The sequence below is a fragment of the Rhamphochromis sp. 'chilingali' genome, assembly GCF_963969265.1.
Source record: "Rhamphochromis sp. 'chilingali' genome assembly, chromosome: 4".
Classification (NCBI taxonomy): Eukaryota; Metazoa; Chordata; class Actinopteri; order Cichliformes; family Cichlidae; genus Rhamphochromis; species Rhamphochromis sp. 'chilingali'.
Genome location: NC_137948.1, coordinates 6064383 through 6087129, shown reverse-complemented (window position 1 = coordinate 6087129; position 22747 = coordinate 6064383). Strand labels below are relative to the sequence as shown.

The window sequence follows — 22747 nt, the reverse complement described above, 5'->3', positions numbered from 1 at the left end:
AACTGAACACATTAAAAACAGATGTTTTGTTAGTTTTTTTAATTGGTAATTTATTGATGTTGTTTTCATATATACAGTTACAAAAATTGAAGCACTTGCCTATCATTAAAAAAGAAGTATTTGATAATCTTTCCACAATAACTCTGGAAAGCACATCTTGTGACCAGTGTTGGAATTTGGATGTTGGATTTTGAAATATGCACTAAGGTTAAAACATGTCTTAATTAAATTGAGACTGAAAATACGATCTAATTTCCATTACCCATCTTTCAATTTCTGTCAGTATGCCACGTCATTACTGATGTCTAAATGGCAATGAAGTCTAATTGTATTACTTGCACAGTAATTAACCACCTCATTCAGGGAGGACTAAAAGTGAATCTTTTTTTATTTTTAAACATATTTTCATTCTGTTCAACATTGTGCTGTATTTAAAAAAAAAAAAAAAAAAAAAAAAAAAAGATGTCTTTACTTTGGTGTAAATGTCTAATTTTTCTCAGATATGTTTGAAAAGCTAACTTTCCCAAAAAATATCAAACACAATATTAACACATTCTTTTACAGCCCTAAACCTCATTGTACATACTGTGAATTTACATTGATTTGATTTTTGTCAAGTCAAGTTGCATAGTTTGTTTGTACTGGCTGTTAAAATGAAAGAAATGTAAATAAACATTTTGTTTATAAAATTATTTTGTGATCATTTAAAAATGTGTAGCACAAGTGATAGCTTTGCAGTCCTGGAGTTTAATGATGACTTTGACTTTATGCTGTATGGTTTCAAATCAACTAATGCAAACCAATATTCTCCAGTGGGGGTAATACGCAAAAGATCTTGCACTGTTTGTTCTTCACCTTATGACCACCATTTTTCAAAAGTCCACACTGCACTCAGGGCCGTTTCTAGACAGGCATATATGAGGGGTAACTGTTTTTGTCAGGTAATTGGATTGCACTTTGTCAGGCCTCTACCCAAAGACCTGACCAACTTGGGTGTCCCAACTGAAGGCTGAGCTGCTGCTGGTCAAGCTTTTATGGTCACTAACGCGTGCGAAACCCCTGACCACGTTAAGGTGGCAATCCCTCAGGGGGAAAACAGAAAAGCAAAAAATAAAATATTCTAAAAACATGACATTTAACTTAATTGGATAGCCTATGTCGAATATATTTGAAACCAACAATAACACTTCACACTATTGCCAATATTAACAAAACTAAAAAGGGTGGGCCCAGTTATAAAAAAGAGAATTCACAAAGTCTTGAAAAATAAAACTTAAAAATAGAAATAAAAAATAAAATATCCATTCAGATCTTTAAAATCAACAACATAAAATCTGTCTTAATTGGAGGGCCTTATTCAAATACATTTCATGGAAACTCAAATTAACACAGAGACATTAAACGCACCTCATTGCCTGCTCTGCCAAACGGGAGAAAGTACGTTCTTTGCAGATGCACTTCGTCTCAGAGGTAGGTTAATAAATTGGATTTAACTTAACCATAATAATAACCACAATTTGAAGGCAATGGCAAGATGCGCGGCATGGATGTTTAGCTGGGGGAGGGGGAGTTCTCTGCCGAGTGCTGTGAGCCTGCGCACAAAGAGTGCACGGAGGCAAAGAGCGGATGAGACGTGAAACCTATCATTTAATTTGTGCCTTTTCTAGCGGATTATTCAGCTACTGTAGTAAATCTTGTCCATATTTAGTTTGTGGGTAATTTATTATTTTCTTTCTAAACTTCTAAAAGTTTGACTTAATGGGACATGACGTTTGTTTAAGGGGGGCATTGCCCCCTCTTGCGTATAGCCAGTAGGCCACCACTAATATTTCAGAAACCAAGAAAGTAGCATTATTTAGATGAAAAAGAAACACCACCAATCAGTAAATTTTGGAAGCACATGTTTATTGTATTTATTTGGACAATGTACAGTCTTCAGCTTTTAGCCCAAGGAATTATACCCCGATACATGACTTCTGTAAGGCATTATGAAGCATATTTCACTGATGTTTTTAAATCTGACTAAAAATTATACCTATAATTAACCTATACCCACCTATCCCCCCCCCCCCCCCCTGCGACAAACTGGCGACCTGTCCAGGGTGTCCCCCGCCTCTCGCCCTATGATAGCTGGGATAGGCTCCAGCCCCCCACGACCCTGAAAAGGATCAGCGGAAGCGAATGGATGGATGGATCATACCCATTGTTTAACCAATATTATGCCTACTTATGCTAAAAGCATTGGGACACAAAAATCTGTGAATATTTTAATGCTGCATTTCAAAAGCAATAAAAAAAAGAACAGTCTCACCCACAGATTTCAAAGTAATCAATATTACTTAAAACACTCAAAAACAACTGACTTTTTATTTTCACACAAGTATAGATTCATAATTTTATTTCAGTGTTTTATTTAAACTGAGTTTCCGTAGTCTCCAAAGTTTAGTGGTTAACATTTGATACTGGAAGGAGACACAAATACCTGGAAATGTTGTTTCAAGGAGGTTATCTGACATAAAACTGTGCTAAATCCACCAAGTGTCTATCTCTTATGGTGGCCCCTTTTAAATAAGGGAAAAGCTGAGAGAAGCTTTATTTAAGCTGAACACCAGTAAGCAAAATAGACATTATAGCAGAAGTGCATTATTTTAAATGATTTAAATTTGGCGCAGATTAAAGACACAAGATTAGCATAATGTAACCTGAGTCTTTCAAGGCCTTACTAAGAAGGCAGATACCAACAGGCATATCCACAGTGGCAGCGACAGAGTAAGAGCAGGAGGGACACCTGACCGAGCAATTGATTGGTAGCATTTTCCCACATTGCCAACTTTATCTACAGCTATTATTTCAACAGTCTGTGAGCAGCAGGAGGCATTGTAGTTTGCCACGATGATAGGAGCGCTCAATGAGGTGTATGTGAGGGTTCCATTACCCTGATGGAGGGAAATGCTCTCTATCCCAGTTCCGTTTCCATCTGTAATGTTAGCTGAGAGCCCCCACTGGAAATGTCCACACTGGGACAGATCATGAGGGCATTTGTTATCCTGCACACTAACCACTTTACATAATGGCTGAATAAAATCTGTAATCTGGAAAAGAAGAAAGATGTGTTTGACATGTGTGAAAGGACTGTCAACATTCAGCTTTTGATCAGTAGGACATGTCTTTACCAGCAATTTGTGTGGATATGTTCAGAAGCGCTTTTGCTTATTTCACTGACTTACCTTGGTAACAACAGACAATCTCAAAACAGCATAATTTGAGTCAACGCCATTGGATGACTGTGCGTCAATAGTCAGTGTGACATCAGTGCCTGACTGCGTGCTGGCAGGTGGTGTTATGGTCAATGTAGCATTGGCATATTGCCCAGTTACCAGGGTGAGTCTGTCAAGACAAGAGTAAAATATAATAATACCACAGGGGCTACATTTGTTATATGCATTAAAGATGTGACAGAAACCTAATGTTGTATAGCACATTTGGGCGGAGCAATAACAGCTATTGCTTACCCTTACCTTCTATACCAACTGATTATTGGGGTGACACAGGTCACTCAACCCTTTTATAATTTTAAAGGCCCAACAAATTAGACTCAAACAGGACATAAGGTAGCTGTGAACCCAATTTATGTGTTTTGGTCTAAGTTACGCTAACTAAGCTTCAAAGATATAAAAATGCTGTAAATATTAGCAGACTATCAGTGCCAGTCTTTACAACATTTAACATTTAAAGTATTATTTTAGCAGTGAACCTCTTACTCATTTGGGAAAATCATGGGGAATTTTCTGTCATTTCTGGCACTGATGGAATACTTTCCACCAGAGCTCTGAGTCATCACACTGAATGGAAGCTTAAAGGTCTGTCCTGGCTCCACACTGCTGTCCACCACAGCCTAGAGTGGACAAGGAAAAGCAACAACTTAAAAGGACTGGTATCGTTCTTGTACCTTGTGAATGCTTAATTATTCTGTATCTATTTATGGAATGAATTTGATTCGAATTAGACTCATTGTATCTGATATTATAGTCAAACAAAACACATTTACATTAAAGGGGAAATTGAAAAGACAAACCTGGATCTTCACTTTGGAGAGAGACATTTGGGTGTTTGACTGCCTCTGAAATTGACTGTTGGACACTTTGTCAGTTCCTTTTACAACGACCACAAACTCGCCTTTAGGGACAGCCTCAACAGTCACCAGAATTTCTCCATTGTCCATCTGAGTTAGTACACCATTGCTAAAACTCTCAGGACCTGAGACTTTTGCCAGGCTAACTTGTTCAGCAGTCATCGAAGACGGACCTCTTCTACCCATAACTGACAGTATTAGTGTGGCTGACTGGCCTGGATTTTCAGAATTAAGAAGAAAAGAATCAAAGTGTGAGGAAAAGCAAACGGAAAACAAAATTATATTAAAGATAAAAATAAAATATTATTACAAGATCTTTAAAAATCCTCTTTTGAGCTAAACAAGGTGCCAGTGGTGACGTAGTCATACATTTCACCACTAGATGATGCTCTTGTAATACAGAAACTTCACATCAATTAACTACACTTGTTACTTGTGTTGTAATATAAATACGTTATGTGCAATGCTGTTAAAATGTCAAAAGTTACTCTATTGGTGGGGTGTGGAGCACATTTTTTTTACTGAAAATAAATCTCTTAAAGCAAAATAAGGTCAGGTTAATGAAGTTACCTTCAACCGTAAAAGAATAAAACTGCTTTATTGTGGTGCTGTACCTTCTTGTGGACGCCCACTGAGCACTGCGTAACCTGGGTGAGGTCCAGCAAAGCTTTCCACAAAGTCATAGATAAAGGTAATTGTACTCTGGCCTGGAAAAGCAAGCGTTTACAGTAAATACAGACTTACAGGAAATGCACATACACGGCAAAAACTCATTGAACCTGAATCACTTCTGACACTTGTATAATAAAGACTTGTAGTAAATAAACATATACCCGATTCTACCTGTGATTTTGAGTGTGTAGGGTTGGTTGGAGTTGATGTTGATCTGCCAGTTTCCTGCCTGCTTCTCAGAGTTGAAGCGAATCCTGTGCAAGTTGCCCACAGTCTGAATGGTGCCCAGTTTACCACTGGCCTCACTTTGACTCTGGGTTACACCTGAAAATGTTTAACATCCATTATCACTAATGGGTATTTTGCAATTACATTTGTTGAAATTGGTTGTGTGAAGCACGGAAATGTTTGGAAATGAGAGGTACCAGCAGGGTTTGTCAGCGTGAAAGTAATGGATCTTCCTGTGATGTAGATAGTGATGTTTTTCAATGACTCATCCAGTGTGAAGGGGAAGGTCTCTTGCGTTCCAGGATTTCTTGCTCGCTGAAGAACTGTCACCTGACAGAATTGAGGGAAAGGGGGGAAAAATGAGCGACTTACTCTGCGATCTCTATTCTTCAAACAATAGTCCAGTCATATAAGTCTCATTATATTCACTGAACTGTAGAATCATACCAGAGCTGAAGTTGAGGTGTCAAGGATAATATCTGTGGCTTGAGACAGCTCTGATTTGGAAACATGAATGGCCTGGCCTCCAGAGGTCAGAGCTATGTCTTTGTAGTCGTCAAAGGAAGCAGCTCTGAGGGAACGACGGCGTCTGCTAAATGGTGTAGTAATGAAGAACGACACCTGTGGAGATCAGTTAATGTCACAGTTATACCCACAGCTGCCATGCCTAAGTAGGCTTAATGAATACTGATTATCATGAAGTGTCATTCTGCATTTACCTTTGACTTAGTGCTACTAATGAGAGCATTGATAGTGTCTTTGAGCTCAATGTCTTTTGCTAAAGCATCAGTGAAAACATAGATGTCAGAAGAGGAAGGAGCACCTGTCAGAGCAAGCTGGAGAAATAAAGTATACATAAAATCTTCGATGCATCCACATTTTCATCTTTCTGAAATGTTTTTGTCTGATTAACCAAAATCCCAGTTACAAGTGAAAATGTCACAACTGATTGTAGTACCTGAAGCCCTGACAGGCACATCTCAGGTTCATCACCTCCACCACTTGCTGTAAGCTTCGAGATTTCTTCTTTCATCTTATCCACGTGTGTTGTCCTGATCATAGGTCCAAACTCTACATACAAGAATAAAAAAGAGCTAACCATGTAGACTGACCTGAGGACTAAATATAGCCGGTTGTCTACAAGCACATTGGGACAATATGCAGATTTGCATCACAAATGCACTTTATGTTTCATAAAACAGAAATTAAATACAACTAGTACAGGTCGTTTAAATACCAGTAAATGCTAATATCATTAACGGGATAGAGGAGTTCATACCAGGGTCATTGAAAGGCACCAGGATGTACTCGGAGGGCTCGTCTTGTGTTCCTTTGTATGCGTCAATGATTTGATAAACAACTGATCTTGCTTCTTCAATGTCATCTGACATACTCCCAGTTGTGTCAATTACGAAGCACAAGACAGATGAGCGAGCAATCCCCATCATTCTGTGAGAAAAGAAAATTCAGTTTTCATTTCAATCCCAGAGTACTGAAATACTGAAGTAAAATACTTCATACTTCATAGTATACTCTGAAATACTTTGTTCATGTGTCATTATAGTACCTCAAAAAGTTACTGTCTCCTACAGCTAAGCGAAGATCCTGCAATAACTCGAGACTGGCGTCTGTTGCTGCTTGCACAGCAGCGTTGTGAAAAGCCAAGTTGTCTTGATGACGCTCATCTTTGCTGATGCCTCCTTGAGGATTGATTTTGCTAGTACGATCAGCTGCACCTCCATGGCTGCATTTACCTTACATAAGGAAGAGATCGTTGTACCCATATCTTGATTAGATATACTGATCTTGCATGTGTGTTTAAGTACTCCTAAAAAACCCTAAAAGCATGTAATAATAGTAAAAAATTATATGAAAAAAAATTGTGAAATCAAACTGATGTGTGTGTTAGTTTGGTTCAGTTCAGGTTTTATCAGTGGTACAGAAAACTGTCATACATGTCTGATGAATACAAAGTCACAGACAGAAACAAGTTAGGTTAGCTCAGCATAAACATGGCACAACTGAGGTAAAAAAAAAAAAAAAGAGAGTCTATCCTGTTAGTACATCTAAAGCTCACTGACATACAGTGGTCCCTCGCTATAACACGGTTCACTGCACTTTGCACTGTCAAAGGCTCCTGTGGTAGCACCTAAAAGGCAGAGGAAGATGCTAACCATCGCACAAAAAGTTGGACTTCTGGACATCCTAAAGGAAGGTAGAAGTTACCGTATTTTTCGGACCATAAGGTGCACCTGGTTATAAGGCGCATTAAGCAAAACAAAACAGTCAGATGAGTCAAACTTTACTCAACTCATTGTTCTTGCTTCCTCTATTTCCGTACCATTGATTCATTAATGTTGAATTCTCTGGCAGCTGCTCTATTCCCATGTTCTGGACCTGAAAACAGGGTTTGATCTTTGGCTTCATTCTGTAATACTGGACTTATTTTTCCACAAAGTTTCGAACTTTGAGAGTCTTTAAACAGGAGAAAAGTGTGACAATGTTCATGCCTGTCAGAGTAAAGTGTATAAAGTATGTAGTGAGGGGTTTTACAGCCTTAAAACATGGAGAATAAAAAAATAAAGCTGGCTACTTCGTGAATTTCAATTTTCGTGAGTTATTTTTAGAACGTAACTTCCACGATAAACGAGGGAACACTGTATTCTGTTTATTATTTTCATTGAGAAGTAGAGCATTATGTAAAAGCACAGGTTAAACGGAAAATATAAATAATATTAGCATAACTCGATTTAAATGTTCATGGGAGTGTGCGTGTGTGTGAATATTAGATAAAAAGCACTTAAGCATTGCAAAAATAGTGTTTGTATGAATGGATATGAATTGGTGAATGAGACATGTTGTATAAAGTGTGAGTGCTTAGGTAGAATAAGAACTATATAAGAAGTTCATTTAACATTTTAAGCTACAGTAAGTGAAATCTGAAAACTTGAAAACTGAAGCCCTTGGGTGAGAGGTGAAACTTGTTCAGGAAATTTAAAGAAGTCCATTCATGTTCTTTCCAAGCTTCTTAGATGTTCTCAATCATCATGGCCTTGATGACTGAGAACCTACACAGGCATTGTAGACATTGTTTGGGCATCTGCAAAATGCTCAGATTGTAGTGTTAACTGCTTCGAGTACACACTGCCTTCTCAACTTGAATGTAATTTATCTATGTGTGTGAAATGATACCTTTAGGTTTGACAGAAGAAAAGACTCCCATATAGCCAGATGTGAGTTTCTTGTCTTTTAGGATGTTGGGGAGCAGCTGATTGGGGCATGTTCCACTGGCACTGTCACAGTTACTGCAGGTGGGGGTGTTCACATCTACACACACACACACACACACACACACACACACACACACACACACACACACACACACACACACACACACACACACACACACACAAACAGGATTACTGTAGGAGACGATTGCTTGATAAATATCCAGATATCTTTTAACAACTAGTGAGACTCTAAGCAACTCATCTCTTTAATTCATTATTTATGTACACTGTTTGGAGTTGTTTTATGAATGCAGTGGTCTGAAAATGAAACGTAATGACCAGCCAATGATAATCAGCCACTGTCATGTCCTTAGCAAGACTTCAGTCTCTGATATTTGGTCTATACATATTCTCTCGAGAAAAGAAAAAAGCATGGATGTTATCTTTTTATGGCACTTTACCCATCCCAAGGGAATGGGTTGGGTTCATAATAGTGGTGATAATCCACACTTACCTGCCAGGTTATCCAGAGGGAGGCCTGGGTTTATGAGGTTGCTGTATGGCTTTGTGTACCCCAGCTCAACCCAGTTACTGTGACTGTAAAAGTCCTGAGAGTGCAGAGAAACACATGTTACACAAACCTCATATAACCTCCATACTTAAATTTCTGATTGTATGGCTGTTCCAATACCTTTTTAAGTTAATTCATTTATGCCCTGGTGTTTTGTTGCACCCCTCTCACCTGTAGTGTGTGAAGGGCTCTACCCAGTGTTGTCCTTGCAGCCTGAAAATTCTCATTGTGAACGTTAGCTTTAATGGCCACCATGCCCTGTGTGATTAGGCTCCGCCCCTCCAAGAAAGCCTCAGAGTTGAAGTGATGTGGAGCACTAAAAGATTTTTTTAACATATAAGTGAAATCCTTGCCTTACCATTTGTAAAAATGTAATTTAATTATTCCATAGGTTGTTATTCCACGATTTTGCTTTACCTGTTGACAAAGTCGCGATCTACCAACCCATTCTGGGCGTAGATCTCTTGAAGAGCAGAATGAAATTTGGCACCAGACACCTCTCCTGTTGCTGTGGGACCTAGACAGGCTTGCACCAGCTCTTCAGGAGAGGAACCCTAAAGGGTAAAGTTATGAAGTTCAAAAAAATATTCCTGTTAAAAATGAAAAGGTGAGTACAAAATACATTTTACTTTATGAGGGGAACTGCATTTGTCAGAAAAAGAAAGCTCAAATTGTTAAAAAGCCTATAAGTTCTATTAAACACACACACACACACAAGCCTTGGTATTAAGTTTAATACAATCATAAAATGGACAATAAATGGGTACATTTATTCTGTGGGTTTTTTTTTTGCTTTTAAAGCTTATCCAGACAAACATCCACATTAAAATGGATCTGACTTTGTGTTTAAGTGTTAATGTTTTTATCTGTGGCAGGCGACTAAGTTTATGCTATTTTGTACATATTGTATACCTACCGTGGGGTTGAACTCATAACCATTTTTCTCAGCCACCGCCTGACACGTCTCTCGCACTTTCTGCAATATAGCCGTTCCTGTAATGCTGACATGAGTGGATGCTCCACCCCCAGTAGAGACAAAGGCCATACCTGGCCCTAAAAGAGCCAAAGGCAGCAGCGCTATGACCAGCAATGAATTCATGACAGATCTATTTTTAAAAAAAGAAAAAAAGGAACAGCATTTGTTAATTTAGCTGATTCAGTTAATTTTGATTAGAGTACTGCAAACATACTAAAACTGTGTGGTTTGAGATAATTACAAAGTAAGTAATTAAGTAGTTTTTTTCAGAACAGGTTCAATCATTTATAAGGATTTTAAAAGGTTTTTATTTTAATAAAATATGTTAATAATATAAATAATCATTGGAATCTTTAACAAAAACTCTACTTTACAAACAATATGCAGATGTTTCCAGTGCGTTACATTCAAGTACAATACTGTTCTTATTTTATCTTATTTCTTTATAGTTGTATATATGTATATTTTAATTTTAATTTTTACAGTTTGCACCTTTGATCCAGAGGATGATATTTCATCCCACTGTATACTTGAGTGTATATTGTTGGGTTGACAATAAAACTCTATTTTACTTGTGCTTTTTCATCCTGTGATTTATATTTACACAGATTTCAGAATAAAAGTTATTATGTAGTAATGAATAAAAAGCCAATGAAAAATAATGAACATTTTCAAATTAAGTTAATTTTTTTTTTTTTTTTTTTTTTTTCCTTTAAATGACATCAGAAACAGCAGTATGCGACATTACGTGATGGCAGAGCTTCAGTTCATCCTTTGTCATTTTTTTTTTTTTTTTTTTTTTTTTTAATAAATAGGACAGGGGGAATGAATGAGAGAAAGAGGGGGAGAGAAAGAAAGAAAACCAAAGGGGAGAAGAGACGGTGAGAAGGGGGGGGAAGAGAGAGAAAAAAAAAGAAAAGAACTCCTGGGTCACCTGTATGGAGAAAAAAAAAAAACAAACAAAAAAAACAAACAGAGGAGACAGCAAACAACAAAGAGTAACATAATAATAGAGAAAACAAAGCACCATCACAATAAACTAGCTAGTCATAGATATCAATATTTACTAAATAATAAACGATATTGTGCAGCACGCAAGATAGACAGCGCACAGTGTGCTTTGAGGCAGCAGCCAAGAAAGCTTTAGTCCGCGTCTGTGAATACCCATGTGTGCATACCTGTGTGGATCAGCATGCTTGCATTCCAAAGGTTTCTCCATGTAATGATCTGCTAGGCAGTGTGGGGGGGCCACAGCCCCGTCCTCCAGGGTGTGAAGCGGGTATGGAGGAGATCAAAACTCCAGACATCCAGAGGCCCCCAGAACACAAGAGACCATGGAAGACCAACAGAGGGGCAGCCGCGCCACTGTTCCAGTAAGAGCTGAGGAGAGTCCCAGATGAGGGCTCGCCCAGCAGCCGCGGAGCAGAAGCCAGGGGGAGTTGCAGTGACGCGCCCGTGAGCTCCGCCGGCCCCCAGCTGTGCCTGAGTGACCGAGCCCCAGGCCGAGAGGCCGGGGGCACCCCACCTCCAAAGGGGCCCGAGCGAGCCCCAGGCCCCAGGCCCCGACAAGCGGCCGCCAAGGAGTGAGCCGGTGTGTACCCGGACGCCCACCCCCAGACACAAAGAACCACCAACACACCGACACCTGAGGGAGTCCGCCACCGGCAGGGGAAGTGGTGGTGGGTGGAGATAGGCCTCCAAACCTTGGAGGGCCTGAGGTGTCCCCAGAGAGGTGGCGTCTGATACCCAACCTGACATATAGACACAGACATACAGGCACACACAGACACAAACATCCATTCCCACCCTCATGCTCTCATATGCACTCACTCCACACTCAACCAACGTGGAGACAGACATAAAGAGACGCTGTACACACAATCACACTCCCCAAGCGTACTCTACAAACCGGGTCTAGGTACCCTTGCCCCTGGAGGGGGGAATTGCACCCAGACCCAGGTGGTGTTACCCTTTTCCCTGCGGTGGGGAGAGGCAGACCACCCCGACTCCGCAGCAGCAGGGAGGCCCCACACCCCAGACCGCAGTCGGACGGCCAACTCCTCCTACTAGCCCTCCCGCTCCAGCAGGCCGCAGAGAATGGGGGTGGGAGAAGACTCCAAACCTCCCTCCACCCGCTCATTGTAGTGTTGATGCATATGTGTTCTAAGGTGCAATTAAAACCCAGGAGGGCATGGAGCTACCTGCCAAGGAGCAGCAGGTAAGCGCATAGTCCCTCCTGCTAGCCCTCAATGACTAAGTGTATTTAAAATTGAGAGGTGGGCAACGACGTCAGGGGTGAGGTATACACCCTGATGGTGATTTGGACTCCGTGATTGTGCCCACCCCCAAGATCCTATATGTATGTGTAATGAGAGTGTGAATAATGTGAATGTCTAAGTTGTGGGATAAAATTGAGGCAGAGGCAGCCAGAAGGGGACAGGGGGGGGGGGGGGGGGGGGGTTAGCCTCCTCTGCACCCTGGTGACATACCCCCACTCCAAGGCCCTGCATGTGTGGGTGGTTGTGGAGGAGCGGGAAGAGGGAGGCAGCTGGAGATGGGGAGGGAAGGAAGGGAGGGGCAGGTAACCCCTCCTTGGGGCCCCCCCCCCTGCTGACCCCAGTAGGCACTCCCACCCTCCGCGACCCGCCAGGGAAGGGGGGCCCAGGCCCATCAGACCGGGGCCCAGTGCAGTAGCGCCCCCCGGCTCCACAGAGCCCTGGACAGTCCACCCAACCCCACCACAGAGAAAACTGCACCCACCCCACCATCCACACATCTTCCAGACTACATAAGACGGTAAACGCCCAGGCTGAGATCTTCCTCCACCTCTCCTGTATCTCCCCCTCCTGCAGAGAGTTCCTGAAGAGAAGAAAGCTCCTGCAAGATGTGACCATCCCCCCCACCAGTTGAAGAGCCCCCCAGGCGGCTCGACGCACCGGCGGCACCCTGCTCCAGGGCCGGGCCCCCATGCACCCACCCGCCCACAACCCCGGCAACACACCAACCAGGACCCAAGCCCCCGAGGCCCGGCCCGGGCCCCAGCCCAGAGATGGAGCGCCCCCAGAACCTCACGCCCATCCCGGACCCACCCAGGGGCAGCCAGGTTGCCAGGTCAGTAACCCACGTCCGTCAGCACAGACCCTTCCCTAGCCCCGCTGCACGCAGCCGCGAGGAAACAGTCACCTGAGAGCCAACAGAGCCCCCAACCGGATGTGACCGCTACCCCGGGTTGAGCTCCCCAAGGAAGATGCCTCCGGGGAACCCCCCGACGCCCTAAGCCTGTCCCTACCCCCTCACCAATCACAACAGTGAAGGCGGGACCAAACTATGACCCCCCACCCCCACTAGGTGATGGAGCTGATAAAAGGGGCCCAGAGCAATTGATCTAATGTGGTGGCAGAGGCTGTGTCAAGACTAATGTAATCTAATAGATAATTTCTATATTGGTTAGAATTAAGATTATTTTTATTTTTCCAGTTCATGAGGACTGTTTTCTTGGCTATGCATAGGGCAGTGAAGATCATATGGGCTATATTCTTTTCTGAAGTGACATTATCTAAGCTGCCCAGTAGACACACTAAGGGGGAAGTTGGGATGTTACATTTCAGACACTTTGATAAGTCTTCACATATCTCGCGCCAAAACTTTTGCACTGGTGGACAGAACCAAAGAGCGTGGATGTAATTGTCTGGTGTATTGCCTTGACAGTGTGAGCAGTTGTTGGAAGATGTAAAGCCCATCTTGAACATCCGATGACCTGTATAGTGCACTCTATGAAGTATTTTGTATTGTATTAATTGCAGACTGGGATTTTTAATTAATTTAAAAGTTTTTAAGCAAATCTGAGACCAGAAGTTTTGGTCTAGGTTGACTGATAAATCTGCTTCCCACTTTGCAGTAGGAAGGGATATTGATTCATCTAATTTAGAAAGTGTTCTGTATATTTTAGATAATAATTTGGGGGATTTAAGAGTAAGAAAATGTGCCGCACTTAGTGGTGTTTGTAATTCAACTTGACTGAGGTTAAATTTCTTTTTTACTATGGATTTAATTTGTTGATATTCTAAAAACCTTGTCTTGTTGATCCCATATTGTTCAACTAGTCTGTCAAATGGAATAAATTCTGTTCCCTCTAATATATGTTCTAAGTATTTAATTCCTTTACAACTCCATTCTGGGAAATTAATCATATTATTGTTTTGTAATATGTCAGGGTTATTCCAGATAGGTGTGCGTTTGCATGGGATTAATGAAGACTCCGTTATTTTTAGAAACTCCCACCATGCTGTTAGAGAAAAGCTGATGTTGATACTTTTAAAGCATTCATGTCTTTTGATGTTTGAGCTAATAAATGGTAGGTCTGAAATCTCTAGATCCTTGCATAGTGCCTGTTCAACATCTAGCCAGGGCTCAACTAAGAAGGTATGTTTTAACCATTCTGAGATGAACTGAAGCCTGTTGGCTAAGAAGTATTGGTGAAAATTAGGCAGATCTAATCCTCCTCTATCCTTGGTTCTTTGTAGCGTTTTTAAGTTAAAGTTAAATTAAGTTAAAGAAAAAATAATTTAAAAGCTACCGTACATGCAATACTGGGAGAAAATGTCATTTCAGTTACATAAATAAACTATAAAATACAATCATACCTTGATGTTTCCAACCTATGACGACTCCAGTGGGCTTTAAAGTGTGCTGCCCTGTCACTGAATATATACTGAACTAAGGGAGGGGACCTGAACAGGAAGCGGTGCCTGAGGAAAGCGGGGAGGATCATCAAGGACTCCAGTCACCCCAGCCATAAACTGTTCAGACTGCTTCCATCAGGAAGGAGGTTCTGCAGTATCCAGTCTCGTACCAGCAGACTGAGAGACAGCTTTTTCCATCAGGCCATCAGACTGCTGAACACGTCATAGACACCTCAGCTTCACTACTGGAACTTCAACATTATGCACTCCACACTGTATATAAATGCCACTTGTTTTGCACATATTCAACTCTGTATATTTTATATATTTTATTATTATTATTATTATTATTTTATTTTATTTTTTTACTATTTAATTTGTAAAAATGTGTATACACACACACACACACACACACACACACACACACACACACACACACACACACACACACACACGTAGGAAAATATTTAGTATACACATCCAGAAATACATACACTATTATATATTGTACATATATTTATTAGTTTCAGGTTGGCCATTCTTGTATTTTGCTCGTTTGTGTTGTTGTGTTTGCACATCTCTGTTGCTTGTGGGGCTCGCACACAAGAATTTCACTCGCATGTGCTGTGCCAGTGTGCCTGCACATGTGATGTGACAATAAAAAGTGATTTGATTTGATTTGATTTGATTTGAACATGACATAAAGAGCTGTAATCTAAGTTAACTGGAAGGCAATATATTTCAAAGTGTGCATCACCACAATGAATCCATTTGGCCACACCTTGAGGAACACATTTTTTCTTTCTGTAATACTTGCCATACTAAAATGAAATATAAACCTTGATTAGCAAATGATTACCACATTATAACAAAAGTTTTCCTGCAAAGGTTCAATAGTTCAGTTATCTCAGTATGTCTTTATGGACAAGTATAATACCTCTAATGGAGATTATTTTTGACCTGCATTTATTTTGAGGTCAGTTTTAAGTACTAATAGAAATGCAACATTGTTTTTGTATTTACATTTTCTTCTTTCCCATTATATCCATTTTTAATTTAATTCATGATAAAATCTTCCCAAAGCATTTTCTCCTTTCTAGAACTTGTGTCATGCATATTAAATCAACTGAAATTCATGGCAACATAAGGGACAATTTTAGTTAATAAAATAAGAAATAAATATTATATTACCATTATGCGCAGCATGTACTCATCTTTTATTTTACTAAAAATGGTCAGGGTTACTCAATGGGCCATTTTGCTATGTTGCCAATTAGGTTTATGCATATTTTATTTTCAAGTACTTTCATTACAACATATTCATAAATATCATCAAACATTTGTTAGTTGTGCAAATGCTCAAATAATGGGTAATTTGGCGAAGCCTTAATGTCTCCCAAGAAGAACAAGAGGCAGTGAGGAGGAAGAGGTCTCTGCTTAGACTCCAGCCCATAAGACCAGCCCCTGGACAAGAAAAATTTTGTGTGATAGGGTTTTGTGTGATAAAGCAATATTCCATTTATTTCCACTCAGTTCAATTTATTTCAACTCAATTTTATTTATATAGCACGAAATCACAACAGCACAATTTTGTGACAGTGGGAAGAAAAATCCCTTTGAACAGGCAGAAACCTCTAGCAGAACATGACCCATGGTTGGGCAGCCATATACCATGACTGGTTTGGGGGGTAAGGGGAGGAAGACAGAACAAATTTAATGTGTGAGAGAAAGCCAGACACCAATAATAAATGGCCTGCATTTGTATAGCGCTTTTCTAGTCCCTAAGGACCCCAAAGCGCTTCACACTACATTCAGTCATCCACCCATTCACACACACATTCACACACTGGCAATGGCAAGCTACATTGTAGCCACAGCTGCCCTGGGGCGCACTGACAGAGGCGAGGCTGCCGGACACTGGCGCCACCGGGCCCTCTGACCACCACCAGTAGGCAAACACGGGTTAGTATCTTGCCCAAGGATATTTGGCATGCAGCCAGGAGGCAGTCTGGGATCGAACCACCGACCTTCTGAGTAGTGGCTGACCTGCTCTACCACCTGAGCTACAGCCATACCCAAAGAATAACTAATGATGAACATGTTTCCCTTCAGTTGGCACATTCTTACTGATAGATCACTGTTTGATTCTTACGTTGTACCTATTATCTTCGGGGTTTTAGATTATTTTTTACAATTGGACATTCTGTTAAAAAATACTAAACGTGCTTTGGATAAGTGGTTACACATATCAACCAACTAAATCCTACTTACTTTAGCTTCCTGTTCTAAGTCAGTGGGAGAACCTAAAGAGGCCAAGAAAAACAAAACAAAAGAAGAAAAACATGAAAGTCACGTTCTGACCAACCTGACTATATAAGTCGAAAAAGGGAGTGGAAGGAGAAATGGCAGTCTTAGTCATGCAGAAAACTTTAACAAAGTGGCAAGAAAATGCCATATTCTCCCTTTCTTACTGTGTTAAAAAGCAAAAACAGTGTTTACTGAATTCATTTCTGTGTGCTCAATGCAAAGGCATAAAAAGTGGAGGCAGGGGCAAACAGGATTAGTCTGAATTACTCTTAGTGAGTTAGAAAGAGTTAGTCTGAACACTTTTTGGCAGATCATTTCAAAATGTTTGGAGTGAATGGGAGGTGTTTCTAAATTACCATCTTCAAATCCAGCTCACCCCATGGTCTTTTATGCTTAAGCTTAGGTAGTGCACTTCCTTGTACTAGTGTTGGGCTGTGAGCCAGCCACAGAAAAGAGAAGACATAACATACAGAAAAATCTCGTCTGACTGCTTTGTGTCACTGCTGAACTGAAATTTGAGCCAATTTGCAAGTCTGAAGTTGCAGGTACTCTAGTAAAGGTTTTACCTCTTTGTTTTTGAAAGCAGTCATCCCTTCCTGGTGTTGTTCATAACTTATATGGAGAAGAATTTCTAGGCACAGCCCAGTGGTGATTTGGTGGTCTGGGGTTTACTCCTACACTATTTGCAAATCGCGTTGCCTTTTGTTGACCTCAAGTTTACACTTGGGAAATTTGCATAGTAAATTTGCATAACGAAAATTTTCTCCTCCAAGTCGGAAAATGTAAAAAGGATTTAATGAACTTAAAGTGAGGGAAAAGTAACCCCATATGGAGAAGTTTAAGTGTCTCAGAGTCTTGTTCACCAGTGAGGTGAACAAGACTCTTTCAATTCAGTTCAGTTCAATTCAATTCAGTTTTATTTATATAGCATCAAATCACTACAAGAATTGCCTCAACGTGCTTTATATTGTAAGGTAATGACCCTACAACAATACAAAGAAAAACCCATCAATAAGATGACCCTTCATGAGCAAGCATTTTGGCAACTGTGGGGAGGAAAAACTTCCTTTTAACAGTAAGAAACCTCCTTGCAACTTGCTGTGGGTGAAGAGAAGAACACAGAACAAAAGACACGCTGTAGAAGATAGTCAGAGATAATAATAACTAATGATTAAATGTATAAGATAAATGTTTATATGTTAATACACTAGAAAGATGTACAGTGCTGCTGAGATGGTTACTTTTTTGAATGCCAGCACAAGACCAGCAGAGTTCTGTTAGAGTGAAAATGGCTCAGCTTGCCTGGACAGCTTTCTAGCAAACATAATATTAGTACTGAGGGCAATGCCAATCTAATTCAGATTCCATATATTTTCAGTGAAAATGACTGGCACTAAAAATTTTCTGTAATAGATGGCAGTCTGCCATTTGGTACTAATGAAGAAGTAAACAGTTGTTGTACACCAGCGGTCCCCTTTTTTGCGCCACAGACCGGTTTATGTCTGACAATATTTTCACGGACTGGCCTTCAAGGTGTCACAGATAAATACAACAAAATAAAACCAGTACCAGTACCAAAAAAGAAGATTTATTCATAACACACAGGAAAAGACCAAGGGAAACAGAGTTAATGATAAAAATGATAAAAAAAATTAATAACAATAAAGAAACCCTGAAAACCATAAATTTCACACCCGAGCCTCAATGGCCTGGTACCAAACGTCTCACAGACTGGTACCGGTCTGTGGCCTGGGGCCTGATAAATTTTATCAAAACGCTAATCAGTTTATTTAGTTATTTTTTTATTAGTGCAGCTTTTGGTTGAATTCCAGGTCATGAAATGTCAGCTATTCCATAAATGATTTTACTACTGAATAATATCTTTTTACACAGCTAAATTTAACTTGTACATGACAATATATCAGTGGTGGTGAAACACACGTAGTGCAGTGTTTCATCATGCAAACTGTCTCATTGTTTGAGTGTCACGGTACGGAGTGTGGAAAGGAATCACGCTAAAAAAAAACCAAAAAAAAAACTTCTTCATGTCCTTCCAAACAATCTTCCTTCTCTCACAAACTGAAACAAAGCCTGATAACTTTTATTCCCCGACTCCTTTTGCTATAACTTAATAAGATCCAATTTCATGTTAATGTTACTGAGACTTTGGACCAGTTGTCTCCTCTCTAGCTTATAATTCCGACAATGCAAAATAACATCCTCCAAAGTTTCCTCCTCTCCACAATAGTCACATTTCATTGAATTCAATCCTGTATGTCCAAATCTCAGTCTTGACACCACAACCTCCTTTCGCCTACTCCTTCCTGTGGCTCTCCTTACTCCCATCCCCCTTTGAATTTTATAAAACCACCTTCCCCTCCTTTCTTCTTCCCACTGTTTCTGCCATCTACCCCTCATTTCTAGCTTAATAATATGCTTAACTTCCACCTGACCAAAACTCACCACCAGATCAACTATCCTATGATTAGTGGCTTCCTTTGCTAACCTATCCGCTGCTTCATTCCCCCTTACCCCATAGTGAGCTGGGACCCATACAAACACTACTGACAGACCCATCATATGTATTCTGAAAAGAGTTTGCTGAATCTCTATTAAAATATCTGATCTACCTTCCGAATGACCGCTCTATAGACTGACCATGGCTGCTCTTGAATCTGAACAAATAATTGCTTTCAATGGCCTCAACTCTTCCACCCACTGAACCGCTAATAGAATTGCTATCATTTCTCCTGTAAACACAGACAATCCATCATTAATCCTCTTCCCAATTTCAACCATAAAGTCCGGAATTACTACGCTACCCCCACTTGACTAGCTGGATTCTTTGAAAGCATCCGTATAAGAACTGAACCGAGTCTAAACCGCCTGCCCTATCCTTACTCTTCTGGTGCAATAACGCAAAATCTACAGCTGCTTCAGGAAGTATCCATGGAGGGATTGCAGGCCACGGCACTCGCTGACATATGTCTAACTGATCTGAATGTGGGTATGCTGCACAAAACTTTACAACTCTTTGTGCCCATCTCAGATTTCATATCAAAGACGTAAAAAAAAAAAAAGTATTATGTCCATTTGAAGGTTGCTCAAAATACTCCAGTGTCTGAACATCATTTTCCAGCCATATTTCTTGAAAACATAAGCAGACAGTTCGGCATTCAAGGCAACAAGAAATTGGTGAAATTGCCATAATAAAAGGACAGGACACAGTTAATCTATTAGAAGACAGGAATTCACAGCACAATAGTACTGATGAAGACGTATTTCTATATCGATTGGCATTGCTTTATTTAACCTCCTAAGACCCAAACTCTTCCACGGCATGAATTTTTAATTTCTCTTTGATATTTGGGCTGATTGGGACCCGATGAATGTAAAAATAAAGAATTACAAGATTTATTTTTTTTACCTAATTTTTGTTTCTAAGAAAAATGAGAGTCACGTATGAGGATATTCGTTTAAAATTTTCAATAGAACAGTAGCAGTGTACTGTCCTCGTAAGTGGGACCCTTGTAGGGTAAAATTTAGTATTTTGGTCTAAATAACCCAAAATGTGACGCCAGGTCCTAGGAGGTTAAAAATAGGGATGGATATTGAAAAGATTTTCATGATTCCGATTCCATTTTCGATTCTGTTTAACGATTCGATTCTTTATCGATTCTCTTATCGATACTTTTTAAAAAAGGAGAACACTAAGGTCGATTAGCTTAGAACTTTGTTTTATATCTTCTCTTCTTTGTTTTATATCTTCTCTATATCTTCAGGAGTAACATGGCCTTACAAACCCAACAGTGAGATCTTAAGAGATCCACAGCCTACGACTCTTCAATGGGGCGTCACTGCCTTTCCGTTACTATTCAATCCTAATTGCAGGGTTCATCTTTTAGTGAGGACATATTTGTTGAAATAGCCATATAAAGTAACTTTTCCAATGGCCTCTTTTTTGAGATGCAACAGACCAGAGAATCTGAATGACACGATTACTCTGGAGCTTTGCCCTGCTGCATCAGCTGAAACATAATCAAAGGCATAAAGGATTATTAATTATTTCTCCAGTCAGAAGCTCAAATGGAAACTTTTGTATGAGGACACTTCTCCAGCAGATAGAAAGTGAGGGAGTTTTGACCAATAACAAGGTTGGCACAGCAGACATACTTCTCATGATGAAGTATTACAAGGAAAACGAAGACGCCCTCTTTGACTTAGCAGATGTAAGCTTTTTCCATACAGCTCTAGGTTTAATGCTGTTGCTCGCTGTCATGTTTTTTGTTTTTTGTTTTTTTTTTGTTTTTTTGGGGGGGGTTGTTACATAAAATGTCTTGGTCCTTTTTCTGATAGGAAACATCTGGCAGGAAACATCTACCAGGATGTCTCTTGGGGCAGAGGGCAACCTGCCAATGACGCCAAGGCTTGTTATGCTTGGTAAAAAGTCATTTATGAAATATAGCTGATTAGACAATATTACAATTTCTGTTTGGCACAGGAGCTTTTCGTGGAGACAGGTATCCAGACTCTGTTTTGTTAGCTCTCATCTCATTACTGATCAACATGGTAGTCTAGCTACACCAACAGCAGAAATACTGAATTCAATACTGTAAAGTTTAACAGCAGCACCAACTATAAACTCCAAAATAACCATACAGCTGATGCAACTCCGGTAATTTAATTGGGCTGACTCTTTGTTAGGTGTGTTTAATATGCAGAATAATTCCCAATTATGTACAATCATAATATGTTAACTTATGTACATAAGGCCATTAATAATTAACTGTACATAGCTATTTGCTTTACGATTATCTATACAGTGTGAAGAAGTGAAGTATTGGAGTTATTTTATGTTGCATAATGACAATGTTGCCCCTATAAATTTAAGGACAAAGTTCAATGACTGCCACCTGCTGGATGGTGAGTGCAGAGGGGCTTGTAATTGTTGAGCTGGACAAAGAGAACACCTTTGCTGATGCGATGTCAGTCTTCTTTGGTTCCCTCTATGTATTGAACCTGGAATACCAGTAGTCAGCGTGTGCAATATTGGAACTAATTCAGAGGTATGTTTGAACAGTTAGCTAATAGTGATAGATGATGAATAAATAATCTCTGAGTAACTCATTATTTCACATCACAACTCAATGCTACTGTGTGTTACTATTTATTATGGCATGCTTTAAGGTTTTTAAGGATAAACCCTGAAGATAGAACAAAATGTACCTCCAACAATGAAGACAAGCTCTCTCACCATCTTACAAGAAGCTGTCTCTGTCCAATAGGTTTTTTAATTGCAACAGTTTTTTTTCCTTCTTTTACCCGTTTGTTAAAAATGATTTCAGTTACTTACACTTTGTCACATGTATTGGCTCACCCTACAAATCAATGAACTCAGCCCACAAAGCAAGGTCAGGGTTCAGTGCAGGACAGTAAAGTTCCTTCACACCACACATGCTCATCCATGTCCTTGTGGACCCTGCTTTGTGCGTTGATTTGGTGGTGTGAGCCAGTATTTTTGGACAAAGTGTATATAAAGGCAGAAGTGTGGGGCTTGATATTCTATTCATAACAATTCAGTTTATTTGAATGGTGCCAACAAAATAAATGCTAAGGCACTTCAGAGTGTAGGTTTAAGACCCTAAAAAATATAACTAAGAAAACCCAGCACTTGTGCACATGTTGTCTGTCATGATATATACAAACCAGATTCCAAAAAAGTTGGGACACCAAACAAATTGTGAATAAAAACTGAATGCAATGATGTGGAGATGGCAAATGTCAATATTTTGTTCAGAATAGAACGTAGATGACAGATCAAAAGTTCAATCCGAGAAAATGTATCATTTGAAAGGAAAAATATGTTGATTCAAAATTTCACAGTGTCAACAAATCCCAAAAAAGTTGGGACAAGTAGCAATAAGAGGGTGGAAAAAGTAAATTTGAGCA

At 40.0% G+C, this 22747-nt stretch overlaps 1 protein-coding gene across 2 annotated transcripts in view; it reads right to left on the bottom strand.

The window, feature by feature from the left end:
* Nucleotides 1-1966: 1966 nt before the first annotated feature.
* Nucleotides 1967-22747, bottom strand: part of vwa11 (von Willebrand factor A domain containing 11) — a 32487-nt gene continuing 11706 nt past the window's right edge. The window contains exons 1-18 of one of the 2 annotated variants that reach the window (XM_080880754.1): nucleotides 14453-14504; nucleotides 9750-9939; nucleotides 9251-9387; nucleotides 9005-9149; nucleotides 8777-8870; nucleotides 8225-8359; nucleotides 6600-6786; nucleotides 6312-6481; nucleotides 5991-6103; nucleotides 5752-5868; nucleotides 5480-5653; nucleotides 5230-5362; nucleotides 4976-5128; nucleotides 4747-4839; nucleotides 4076-4347; nucleotides 3762-3895; nucleotides 3228-3387; nucleotides 1967-3092 (exon numbers count right to left, since the gene is read on the bottom strand). In XM_080880754.1, coding sequence (XP_080736880.1) covers nucleotides 2712-3092; nucleotides 3228-3387; nucleotides 3762-3895; nucleotides 4076-4347; nucleotides 4747-4839; nucleotides 4976-5128; nucleotides 5230-5362; nucleotides 5480-5653; nucleotides 5752-5868; nucleotides 5991-6103; nucleotides 6312-6481; nucleotides 6600-6786; nucleotides 8225-8359; nucleotides 8777-8870; nucleotides 9005-9149; nucleotides 9251-9387; nucleotides 9750-9932 — 2781 coding nt within the window. In that variant the 5' untranslated portion in view covers nucleotides 9933-9939; nucleotides 14453-14504 and the 3' untranslated portion in view covers nucleotides 1967-2711. Of the gene's footprint in view, nucleotides 3093-3227; nucleotides 3388-3761; nucleotides 3896-4075; nucleotides 4348-4746; nucleotides 4840-4975; nucleotides 5129-5229; nucleotides 5363-5479; nucleotides 5654-5751; nucleotides 5869-5990; nucleotides 6104-6311; nucleotides 6482-6599; nucleotides 6787-8224; nucleotides 8360-8776; nucleotides 8871-9004; nucleotides 9150-9250; nucleotides 9388-9749; nucleotides 9940-14452; nucleotides 14505-22747 lie in introns of those variants that run through there. The other variant, XM_080880753.1, reaches the window with a different exon arrangement.